We start from the raw sequence: 12,679 nt of genomic DNA, 5'->3' as shown, positions 1-12,679 counted from the left end.
CTCTTGTTTCCAGCCTCCCCTAACCCCCAACAGGTAGAATAACCATGGGCACACAGCTGTCATTTGGAACCTAGAGAGCCTTTCAGGATACCGATGTGGGAAAGTCCCCTCCTATCTTACAAAGGAACTTGGTGCAAGGGTCACCCCAGGGGGAGGGGCAGTTGAAAGGTCATCAGTAACACAGCTTCCTGATGACATCACTGGAGAAAAGCCTGTTGAATGTGAAGAGAAGCCAGATGTTTACCTCATCCCAGTTTGTAGTCCAGTTAGAATAATTAAGCCTAGTCCAAGAATAAAAGCTTAAATATTTTTTGTCCTTCTGAAATTTTATTCTGGTTAGCAAGTGCACTAACTTTAAAGATGTTTGCTTTAATGTCAGTTAATAGGAGCCTCTCTACAGTTCTGAGTTGTTTGTGGAGTTGAGTGATGCATGGGGTTCAAAGAAAATAATGCCTTTCTTAAAGGTAGGGCCGTACCTTATGCATTGCAACCCTGCAGAGGAAGTTGGTATGAGGCTCGCTTTAGGTTTGTGACATTTAAATTGACTTTTAATAAAGCCAGCCCCTAATGACAAATGCAGGAGGTAATAACCATCATAGATATCATGTGAAATTACTATTTTTCATCTTACAAGATATATTAGAATGTTAAAGTTAACAGGACAGATAGTTTAGTTTGTTCTTCCACGCAGTTAAATTTCTGCTCAGAACATTGCCCCTACTGAACCCAGCCTGCGTACTACACTTGTAAGAAAGCAGAAAAGATGGTGACAGTTGTGGAGCTTTAACCTTCTTTCTCCTAGGGCAGATTTCCAAACTATCTGAAAAATGACATCTCTTATGTTTTGCGTGACTTCACTTGATCAGTATCATACTTCTCAAGGGGTAGAAGAACGGCAGAAGGCAAGGAGAGAATTTAGAACTCAACATTTTTTAAAATAAATGTTTAAAAATTTTAAATAGAATTGGGAAATATTTAACAAAATGTGTGTGTGTGTAATTTTTTTTTTTTTTTTGAAGAAAAGTGACATTTCTAGCAGCACAGCCATAGTGGTCTCTACTATCATGACATGGAAGAAGTTGTTGATGTAGTTCTTAGAAGATACATGTTTAAAGCAACATGGCAGTCATTTCAACAAGCACTTATTAAGCTCCTACACCGTGTGAGACATTGTGCTCACAAAACAGTCCAGTACTGGTTTTCAGTTGATAGATTTTCTTTTTTTTTTTTTTTTTGTTCTTGTTTTTTTTGTTTTTTGGAGGGGGGAAGGCAGGGCAATTGGGGTTAAGTGACTTGCCCAATGTCACACAGCTAGTAAGTGTGTCAAGTGTCTGAGGCCAAATTTGAACTCAGGTCCTTCTGATTCCAGGGCCAGTTCTCCACTCACTGTGCTACCTAGCTGCCCTGATTTTCTTTTAAAAAAAAGAAAAAGAAATTTTTTTGATTAACATGACCTACTTTAAGGATCTGTGGTTTTTAAGTGAATTGTGGTCACTCCTACTACCAGGGCAGATCACAACTCCTCAGTCACCTTGTAGTTTATGTACTGATGAGGCTTTCCAAGCTGAGGTCATTTGGTCCTCCGTCTGTGCAGCTTTTCTGCCTCGATGGCACCTGACAAAGCTGTTGCTCCTCTAGTGTACCCTCTGAGACCCCAGGATCCCCTCTGCACAACAGAAAACTGCAGAAGGACTAGGTTGGGGTGGCCCCTCATAATCAGAGTGAAATTGAAATAAAAGTTTTCCAGATTGGTGGAAAACATGTTATTGATAGGTGTTATTCACACCATTTTATTCTGATTTTTCAGGAAATAAAAAAATTTATCAAGGTTGTTTCTGAGAAGATCAAGAAAACTAGAGATAAATACGGCATCAACGACAACGGAACGACAGAGGTAATGCCCTGTCAGGCAGCGCGGTAGATCGCTGTGAAGCGCGCTGCTCCTGTTCCTAACCCTTCTCTCCATTTGTGCTCTCAGCCGCGTGTGCTGTACCAGCTGGATCGAGTCACTCCCACCCAGATAGAGAAGTTTCTTGAGACCTGCCGGGACAAGTATATGAGGTAGGCTGATGGGGCTGTCGCGACATTGGAGAGGATTAATTTAGTAGCGTCTTAATGTCCATTGATAAGTTTTTCTTGCCAATATGAAATGCTTTGTCACTGTTGATCGACACAGTCTCAGAGTTGAGAGAAGGGCCCTACCTCAGAGGCCATTTAGTCCAGTTGTACTTGGCTGAGAATATTCTGCAGTGTCTCCAGTAAGATTTTGATGTGTTGATGTATTAATAAAAAAAGAAATATATAAAATGTGTATGTGATATATAAACATGTATAGCCCACAGGGGTCCCTAGGTACAGGGTAGCAGCCCCCATTTCTAGCCAAAGGCAGGAAGGGAATCAGAAGAGAGGGGTGTCCTGAAAACCCAGGGAGGAAGAAGTATGTAGGTTGAGAGGGTGATCAGCAGTGCCCAATGGAACAGAGTGAGAAGGATGAGGACAGAGAAAAGACCACCACCTTTGGCAGTTAAGACATGACTGGTAACTCAGTGAAGGCAGCAACACATTAAAACTGTTGACCCCCCGGTTAAAGGCTAGACTTTTCCCCCCAGGAAGCCCATTCCACTCCTGTGCAGCTGGAACTCTTGAGAAGCTTTTCAGTACATGAAGCCAAGTCAGCCCCCAGGACTCCCCAACATTGTGCAGAGTTCAGCAAAGAACAAGTGGTCTGAGCCCTGCACATGACAGCCTTTTGAAGTGCTGAAGACAGCTCTCATGTGTGCAAACCCCCTCCTCGCCCCCCACCTCTCTTTTCTAGGGTCACCACACATGCGCACGTTCTCACTCTCTCTCTTTCTCTCTTCAACCAGTTAAGCTGCTCACAACCTGGTTCTTGCTCTGTTCTAGTCTTATATTCTCCCCTCCACACATGCTATAACCTGGCAGTGTGGGCCTTCTGGCTCTCCTCCTGGCATCCTGAAGTCTGAGTGCTTGCCCTCCCAGTCTCCAACTCTTTGAATCTCTAGCTTCCTTTAAAACTCAGCCACTTCTCTTCCCCTTTCTCCACCACCCTCCCCACCACATTTCTCTCGGATCGTCTGATCTGTATATGTTGTCTCCCTCATTAACATAAATGTCTTCTTCTTTACAGGAGAAATTGTTTTTTGGGTTTTTTTTAATATCCCCAGTTCTCAGCGCAGTGCCAGGCACCTAGTGAGCACATAATAATCAGCACTTTGCTGATTGATTATTTGCCAGATATGGGATAATATCAACATTCCTTTTGCCAGCCTGATCAGCTTCCTTTGGGTGCCCTTCAGCTTAGCATTGTCTTTCCTCAAAGGTTGCAGCAAGAACTGAATGTGATGGCCCAGATGGGATCTGGCTTCCACTCCACCGCTCATCTGAATGTGCCTTCTCTGAGCTATCGTTCATGTCTTAATTGCCAAAGGCAGTGGTCTTTTCTCCGTCCTCATCCTTCTCACACTCTCTGTTGCATCGGACACTACTGACCACCCTGTCAACCTACGTACTCTTCCCTCCCTGGGTTTGCAAGACACTCCTCTTTTCTGGTTCCCTTCCTACCTTCAGCTAGATCACCATCTAGGCCAGGGATGTTGAGCTCAGCTAGAAATGGAGCTGCTACCCTGGAGCTAGGGACCTCTGTGGGCCGCAGAGGGACTTGGAAAACTATCCATGTTTATATATTTCTTTTAAAAAAAAACAGTTCAACACATTAAAATTAGAAGGAACTATATTTTAGTCTAGTTCAGGATGCATATTCGCCCCCTCTGATCTAAACCATACCTCCCAACTGCAGCTATTCACCCTCCGCCTCCATTTTTCTATTTACCTTTTAAATCCCTATACAACACGACCCCTATCTGTATTTTCAGTTTCATTAGACATTTACTCCCTTTCCTGCATTCTTCATTCCAGCCAAACTGGCCACCTTTCTTTTCCTTATGCATGATACTACATGTACTGACCACACCCTTGCCCTGGCCATCCCCCTGGGTGGACCTCATTCTCCCTTTATCTCTCTCTCTCTTCCTGTAAGATGCAGCTCATATATCCTCCCAAACTATTTGGAATTTAACTGCTTTTCATGTATTTGTGTTTATATTTATATAGTATGTTTCTATATGTACTTGTCACCTCTATTAGGGTGTAAAAGTAGGGATATTTTTCATTCTTTATGTTAATATCACCAGGCCCTAACACAGTGCCTGGCATAATAAATTTTTACTAAATGCATCCTGATTGATTGATTGACTGACTGAGCAGGGTAGAGAAAATGAAACAGAGTCACCTCACTCATTCTGGACATTTGTACCCTGACTATTAGCTTAAGTCACATTAACTTTTTTGACTGCTGTAAAATACCGTTGATTTACATCTAGTTCTAAGTCCACAAAACTCACAAGATCTTTTTTATTTCCAGTTGAGATATCTAATCATTGCCTATCCCATTTTGTACTTATGAAATTAATTATTTGAACCCAAGCATAGTACTTAAAATTTTCCCTATTAAATTTCATATTATTAGGTTGAGCCCTTCATCCTTACTTCCCAGGGTCTTTTTAAATTCTGACACTGTTGTCCAGTATCTTAATCATAATCTTGAGGCTTCATTAGGCTTCTCCATAAGTGGGATATTTAGAGGTGAAAGATAATGTAATTCGTATCTTTTGTGGAATAGGTGATTTAGTGGTAGTACACAGGCAATACCTATGACATGCCGAAACAAAATGTATCAATAGAAATTATTTAAAAATCAAGGATATTTTATGTGCACAAAAATATTTATATCACAACCTTTTGTAATCTCTGTGAAACTAAGGAGTTGCCCATCAACTGGGAAACAGCTGAACACATTATGCCATATGAATGTAGTGGAATGCTATTGTGCTATAAGAAATTAAGAATAATATGGTTTTGGAGAAACTTTGGAAGCCACACATGAACTGATGCAGAGTAAAGTGAGAAGAACCAGAAGAATAATTTATACATCAGCAGTGATACTGTAAAGGCAAACAACCTTGTAAGACTTAAGAACTCTGATTCTTAGGACTAACCACAATTTCAGAGGACCAGATTACAAATTGGAATTTTAAAAAATAAACATCAGGTTATCATGAAGATTAGTGTCATTTGATTTGGTCTCTTTAAAATGTTTAATGATTCCTATTTTAAACATCACAGCCATTTTCTAACATGCCACTCCCTCCCTCCCCATGCCAGACTGCCTTTGCACACCACCACCACCACCACCACCCCCCAAAAAAAAAGTTAAGCAAAGCTGACTAAGAAAGTTATCATGTCTAATAGCACATACATCATTCTGTACCTGTAGACCTCCATAGCTCAACTGAGAGGATGGAAATATATTTCATCATCTATTCTCTGCAGCCAAGATTAGTCCTTGTATCTCCTTCAAGTTGAGCATCATTTTTCGGTTTTCATTTGTATCATTATATTCATGGTGTATATCATTCTCCTGGTTCTTATTTTTTCACCTTGTGTCAGTTCATACATAACTTCCTTTTTTTTTTTCAGAATTCCTCATGTCTGCCAATTTTTATAGCATGAGAGTATTTCATGATTTCCTTTCATTCCTTTACCACAGTTTGTTCAGCCATTCCCCAGGGAATAGGTAGGTAGATATCTACCTCCCTTTTTGTGGTTTGTGGTTCCTTTCCACACTGTAGAGACAGAGATAGACTCATGCTCTACTCTACAAAAACTTTCCCAAAATGATTTGTCATCAGTGGATGTTTTTGCACTGGAAGCTACTCCCACAGTGCCCTTGACCTAGGCTCATGTTCCCATAGATTGTCCCATAGATTATGGTGTGCATCTGATTTAGTTTCAGGACCAGTGTAAGAAAGATGCCTCTCAGTGTGCTGTTCTGTTATTTCAGTGTCTCTTCACATGATAAGTCTACATATGTGCAGCCTCATCCTCCACAGCAGTACCCCTGGCCCAGTGCCATCTCCTTCCTGACTCTTAGATACAAATCTGTGCATCCTTAGAATATAGCAGGGCCTCTCTCCCAGGAGGCCTTTGAGCTGCCTGTTCTTTTCTGGAATGGCATTTCAGTTTTTGAATCACCTCTTTTCCTCAGGGCACAGATGGAGCCTGGTTCTGCAGTGGGTGCGCTCTGTGCTCAGAGCATTGGCGAGCCTGGCACACAGATGACGCTAAAGACCTTCCACTTTGCAGGTGTTGCTTCCATGAACATCACTCTGGGTGTGCCCCGCATCAAAGAAATTATCAATGCCTCCAAGGCCATCAGGTGCTACGCTTGCTTTTATTCTTCACACATAGACAGTCTTATTCAGCTGGAGATTATGAATTTATGTGCCCTCATTCCCAGTTTTCATAAAACTACATACGCGAGAAACCAAGAGAATGTGAATAAATGATACCTCTGGAGGGGACATCACCACCTCTCCTGGTCTGTCAGGGGACTGCCAGACCCCCAGAAGGCCTGTCTTCCACTAGAGGTGGCACCAGGGAGTGCCTGCATGTCACACGGGCCTTGCAGACACACCTAGCTTCCCAATATGTGTCTTCTGGCTTGACCGTAGCAGGGTCCAGGCTGCCACCTTCATTCGTGGTCTGGGAGTAGGTCTGGCTTCTAATCCTTCCTCAGACACTTGCCATCTGTGACCTTGGTCAAGTCACTGAACCTCATGGGCCTCAGTTATTTCATCTGTAAAATGAACAGGTTGCACTCCACCATCCCTAAGGCCTCTTTAAATCTGTAACCTTGTGATCATCTGCCAGTTGCCAGCGGTGTCACAATACAGTAGAAAAAACATGGTAGCCACCCAAGGAGTGCTGCTCAAAGGGGCCTCTGTTTCCAGAACAAGCCTTTCGATTTTGCTTCACCTAACACCCACTTGGTGAAAAGGGAGCAAATTCCGCAGAAGGGAGCACTGTATGCTGGCACTTGTGCCTCAGAACAGGGATTCCCCAAGACCTCCAGCCATGTGAGAGGTGGGAAAGAATCACAGAGACTGACACCTGTGTGTCTTCACCCCAGCACCATGCAGTTCCTGATGGAGTCCTGTCTGAGCACTAGGCCTCTGTGCTGTGAAGGGGGGCTCACAGCTTTCCATTTGTCCTTACCTAGTTTGACTTCCAGAGACTCAGGCACACTCTGCCCTTTAAAATAGCAGGCGTAGAAAACAAAACCAGCTCGCTCCTAACATCAAATGATGTTTTTCTGCACTTCCATAGCACTCCGATTATCACGGCCCAGCTAGACAAGGATGATGACGCCGACTATGCCCGTCTCGTGAAAGGGCGAATTGAGAAAACTCTCTTGGGAGAGGTAAGAAGAAATTCTCTGTCGTGCTGATGCATTTCTGCTGTTAGCAGGGAGCCTGGGAGCCTCTGCAGTTAGTGCTCTCACCCTCATGCGCTGCCTTAAAAAGCAGCAAAGCTGGCTTATAAATGACCTCTTGTAGGTAGAGGAGTGACAGGCTGTGCTAACGTTGCGCTCTTTTGGTGCTGCAGATTTCTGAGTACATCGAAGAGGTCTTTCTCCCTGATGATTGTTTTATTCTCGTCAAGCTCTCATTGGAACGCATTAGACTTCTGAGACTAGAGGTAAGCCTTTCCTCACAGAACTCAGGAGTTAAAAGGTTCCCTGCCCAGGAAGGATCGGGGTTCTAGGGCAAACACCAGGCAGTCCCTCAGGAGGTTCTGTTCACAGCCTATGCTCAAGAAAGTGCAATACATTTCAGGAAGGAGAGAGTGCCAGCACTGGGGGGCCCCGACCTGGCGAAGGAGGCCACCCTGATGTGAGCCCTTAAGGAAGCAAAGCTCTGTGAGGCAAGGCGGAGGAGAGCATGTGCTCTAGGCCTGGGGGGCCTTCGGGCACTGAGAATGCAGTCAAAGAATAGGCCACATTGGCTAGAAGGGAAGGTGGGTGAAAGGGAATGAGAAGATAGTACCCTGGACTCGGAATCAAGACCCTCAAGTTGAAGCCCTGTCTGAGAGACAGCTAGGTGGCACAGTAGGTAGAGCACTGGGTCTGGACTCAGGAAGACCTAAGTTCAGATCTAGCCCTGAGGCTAGCGTCTGCACACTTAATACCTGTGTGACTCCAGGCAAGCCACTAAATCTCAGTTTGCCTCAGTTTCCTACACTGTGAAAGGGGATAATCATATAACAACACAACCTCCCAGGCTTGTTGCAAGGATCGAATGAGATAATATCTGTAAAGCACTAAGCATAGTACCTGGCACGTAGGAGGCACCTAATAAGTCCTTGTTTCCTCCCTCCCTCTTCTTTCTCTCTCCTTCTCGTCCCTCCCTTAGATTTTCTAGTCATGTGTCCCAGGGCAAGTCAGAGCTTTTGCTTCTTCATCTGTGAAATAGACATGATATTTCTTAGACTGCCTGACTCATACTATGTACCTGTGAGCTTTTTATTTTCTTAGGATAACCTCTTACTTTAGCTTCAAGCCTGTTCATTGTGACCTGCACATCCCTCTAACTCATTCACCCACAGGACTGGTCATAGCTTCTGTCTTGGCCTTCACCACTAATTTTTGCTCTGCCATAGTTTTGAGCTCTGAAATTCCATTCTGTGATTTATCTCATAGAATCAGAGCTAGAAGAGGGACCTTAAAAGTTACCTACTCTGACACAAAATGGAGATTTCACAATGAAGAAACTTAGAGGAGGTGACTACCTTAAGGTCACACAGGTTGTAAGTGTCAAGGGAGGCATTCAAACCCAGGTCCCTTGACCTAATGCCAGGATTCTTCTCACTGTACCACTTTCCCATCCCATTTGGGGAGAACATTGATATTTTAACAGTATTTTTTCTCAACAATATTAAATTATGTGTGAAAGATTTACTTAACAAAAACAGTTCTTTATCGGGATATTATATCCTTTATCTCCTGCCTCCTGACTCTTTGCTCCTAAACCTGATCCTTGCTACAACCTCAGTTTCTCCATCTCCTCCTGTTCTCCCAGTATTTACTTCTGCTCTGCTCAAGCCTGTTTCCTTTTTTCACTATTTTGACTCCAGAGTTTTCCAGATCACCTGTGTATAGTTCTTTTCTCTTGAACTATTTGTCTGCTTGACCTATCATTCTTCACACCCTGTTTGCCAGTCCCCAGTGGAGGAGGTCACATCACCCTGCTGACATTACAAATTCATGTCATCTCATTTCAGATGACCCCTCACTGCCATGTGGGAAACTTCTAGTTTTCATCGATTAACTTTGTCTCCTCCCTCAGTAGCTGTTCCATACCTTTTCTGAACCTCCCAATACCTCCCTTACCCTCCCTCTCTTAGCAGATTTCCTGCTTCACTGTAAAAAATAAAGAAAAGTCTTCTTCCATAAGAAGACTCTGAAAAATCCTTCTGTATCTTTACTCACCCTTTCTTTGCTTCTGACTCTGAGGAAAGAAGAAATGCTCCTTTTCCTTCCCTTCCACTGCTTACAGCTCCTCTCTCTTGTCTTCTCCAGAAGTTTGACCTGCTCACCATTTCCCACTCTTGCCTTTTCCCTACTACTCACAAACACTCAGGTCTCCTCTCTCCTTAAATCTTCACTTGGCCTTGCAACCTCTTCAGGCTTTCATCTAACATTTTCCTTTTCACTGAAAAACCACTGGAAAGGAAGGACCTGTCCTTGCTGCCTTCCCTTCCTCCCTTCCCACCCTTCCCCATACTGCTCCTCTCCTGCCCAGGGTTACCACCAGTCTCTTAACAGCCCATCCTGGTGGCCTCTTTTCAGTCCTCATCCTCCTTGATCTCGCTGCTTTCGGATTCTGTTGGCCAGTCTTCTTGGACATTTTTTTTCCTTGGCTTCCATTACACTGTCTTCTCCCACTTCTCTACCTCTCTTCCTGAATGTTGCCTCTCAGTATCCTTTGTTAAATCACCGTCTCCTCATTTACTTCCCTTTGTGGGGGTGTGACTCTGGGCTCCAATCTGGGGCCTTTTCTGTCTTTATAACCTCCTCTTTTGGAGATCTCCTTGATTCCCTTGGATTCATTCAGGTGTGATGTCTATGCAGATGGCTTCTGGCCTTAATATCTCTCTAGAATTCCTTTCATAGACCAGCTGCTTGGTGTTGTCTTATCCTGCATGTCCCATAGCCATTTAGACTCAATTTGTCTAAAATTAATCCACAAGCTTTTATTAATGATAATAACCAGGCATTGTGCTGATACAAAGACCAAAGTTAGGGAGGAAGGGCACTACAGGTGGGGAGTTGAGGAAGAAGCGTGGTGCCTGAGCTTCATCTGAAAGGAAGAGATGCTGAGGTGAGGAATAGATCCATTCTGAGTAGAGGATTCAGCCAGGAGGCTAGTGCTGGTGTGAGGAGCAGGGAGAAGGCCAACTGGGCCAGGTGGGACAGTGTAGTGTCTGTTGAGGCTGGAAAGGCCTGACAGAGGAGTACAGAGTTTATCCTGGGGGCCATGGGGAGCTGCTGGCATCTGTCGAGTAGGAGACTGTTAGGATCCTCTCTGCCCTCAAGGTCAGTGTAGAGGGTGGCCTGGAGGAGAGAGAGAATTGGGGCACTTACCTTTTCTCATAAACCATCTCCTGTACATTCCACCTCTCTCTGTTCAGATCATCCCATCCTCCCCATCACCCAGGTTTGCAACCTTACAGCTGTCCTTCAGTCCTTTGCCTTGCTCATTCCACTGTCAGTCCTCTGCCTCCCAAGCATCTCCCATATCCATCCATCTTCTCTGCACTTGGATAGCCACAGCCTTAGCTCAGGTCCTCAGCTGCTGCAGTAGCCTCAGAATTGCTGTCATTCTAGTCTTTGCCTTTTCTGGTTCAGACCAAGGCTCGCCCTGTGACTCCCCTCCTCAGAAACTGAGCAGGCCCCCACTGTCTGTAGAATGAAGTACCAGCTCCTTGCCTTGAAATGTAAGCATTCTGCAGCCTCATTTCCTCCTTCGCCCCTTCAAGTCTGTATTCGGGCCACAGCAAACTGCTAGCTATCTCCTGCCTCTGGGCTCTGGGCTCAAAAACCTTGTCTCTTTTCTTTTGGGCTCAGCTTACTTGTCACCTCCCCAGGTGTTCATGCTGTCTCCCTCCTTAATTATCCTGGTGTGTCACTTGCTTGCATAGATATTGTCTCTTGGCCAGAGAACATAAGCTTCTTGAGGCCAGAGACAGTCTTGTTTTTGTCTTCCTGTTCCCAGTACATGACATAGAGCCTTGCCAGGAACAGGGACAGAGACTAGACCTGGGTTTCAGTACGAAGAGAGACATCTTCTTGCTACTGCAAGGCTCCCTGCTCCCCAGAGCGCAAAGAGGGCGGCCCAAGGTCACAGCCCTCGCATCTGAGTGGGACCTGAAGCCCCCAGACTTCTTGGCTTGGGGCCATCCCTCAATCTGCCATACCCCATTAGGTAGCAGATGTTTAATAAATGATTATTGAGCATTACAGGAGCCAGTTATCCAATCTGTGAATTATCCAGGTCCTTCGCTTCTTTATTTCTCTTTCTGTTTGCCCTGTGGTTCTTTTACCAGACAGGGTAGGGAGAGGAAGTAAAGGCCAGTTTGACAGTGTGATGCTTGGCAGCTCTGAGGCACGCCACGTGAGAGGGAAGAGGTTGACCTCTTGAGGTTTGGGGATTTCTCAGTCTTAGGCCAGCAATTAGCGCTGATCATTTTATTGACTAGAACAGGATGGATGAGCTGAAGCAATAGACCCATTTGCCAAAGCTGCAGCTGCTCCTCCTGGTGTGTGTGCAGGATGCTGTTAGAACCCTGTTGTCATTGAGCTCTTGTGCTTTGTGTCTTAGGTGAATGCTGAAACTGTGCGTTACTCCATCTGCACCTCAAAGCTTCGAGTAAAGCCTGGAGACGTGGCTGTTCACGGGGAGGCCGTGCTCTGTGTTACCCCACGAGAAAACAGCAAGAGCTCCATGTACTATGTGCTGCAGTTTCTCAAAGAAGACCTCCCAAAGGTGAGAGCCCAGCACCAAGCCCTTCCCCTGCCCTGCAGCGTCCCAGTTGTTGTTATGTAGAAGGAGCACACAGGATTCCCTGGGTAAGGGCCCAAATTGTTCTCTCTGCAAGGTACATTTTAGAGCCGGAAGCCTGAAAAGGGTCTCAGCCCCTCTGTTCTGTCTGCATGCAGGTTGTGGTACAAGGTATCCCAGAGGTGGCAAGAGCCGTGATACATATTGATGAGCAGAGTGGAAAGGAGAAGTACAAGCTGCTGGTGGAAGGCGACAACCTCAGGGCTGTCATGGCGACTCACGGCGTCCAGGGCACCAAGACGACTTCCAATAACACATATGAGGTACATGCGGCTTCTGACTCCTCAGCATGCAGTAGCTGCCCCGCTAGCCTCCATCAGAGGGTGCCCTGCACATGCCATTCACAGGAGCCCACCAGTCTTCATCTCAGCCTTCTTTGCTCTGCCATGTGTGCTTCTTCAGTACCTTGCAGCATCTGTGAGCTCAGCCATGTAGGTGCTGTCCCCAGCCACTCATATCCCGTCTTCATGGTCGCCCTTGTCTGTAATCTTCCACATGCTAGTGTCTGTGCTGTCTTCACTGATGATTAATACTTACTGGAATTAGGCCACCAATCAAAGGACACAGTATTTATTTTTAAATTGGGCCACAATTTGGCCAGATCATTTAGCCTGGTTGCCACAAAGAATCTTAGGATTTAG

At 45.1% G+C, this 12,679-nt stretch overlaps 1 protein-coding gene across 1 annotated transcript in view; it reads left to right on the top strand.

Moving 5' to 3' along the window:
• POLR3A (RNA polymerase III subunit A) overlaps positions 1–12,679 on the top strand; it is a 49,876-nt gene that overhangs the window by 31,655 nt on the left and 5,542 nt on the right. The window contains exons 22-28 of the mRNA XM_036736135.1: positions 1,808–1,894; positions 1,979–2,061; positions 6,125–6,295; positions 7,246–7,339; positions 7,525–7,617; positions 11,799–11,963; positions 12,137–12,301. Of these exons, the coding sequence (XP_036592030.1) occupies positions 1,808–1,894; positions 1,979–2,061; positions 6,125–6,295; positions 7,246–7,339; positions 7,525–7,617; positions 11,799–11,963; positions 12,137–12,301 (858 nt within the window). The remainder of the gene's footprint in view (positions 1–1,807; positions 1,895–1,978; positions 2,062–6,124; positions 6,296–7,245; positions 7,340–7,524; positions 7,618–11,798; positions 11,964–12,136; positions 12,302–12,679) is intronic.

The sequence above is a fragment of the Trichosurus vulpecula genome, chromosome 8 (assembly GCF_011100635.1).
Source record: "Trichosurus vulpecula isolate mTriVul1 chromosome 8, mTriVul1.pri, whole genome shotgun sequence".
Classification (NCBI taxonomy): Eukaryota; Metazoa; Chordata; class Mammalia; order Diprotodontia; family Phalangeridae; genus Trichosurus; species Trichosurus vulpecula.
Note: the sequence above shows the minus strand (reverse complement) of the source record. Positions and strands in the feature narration are given on the sequence as shown.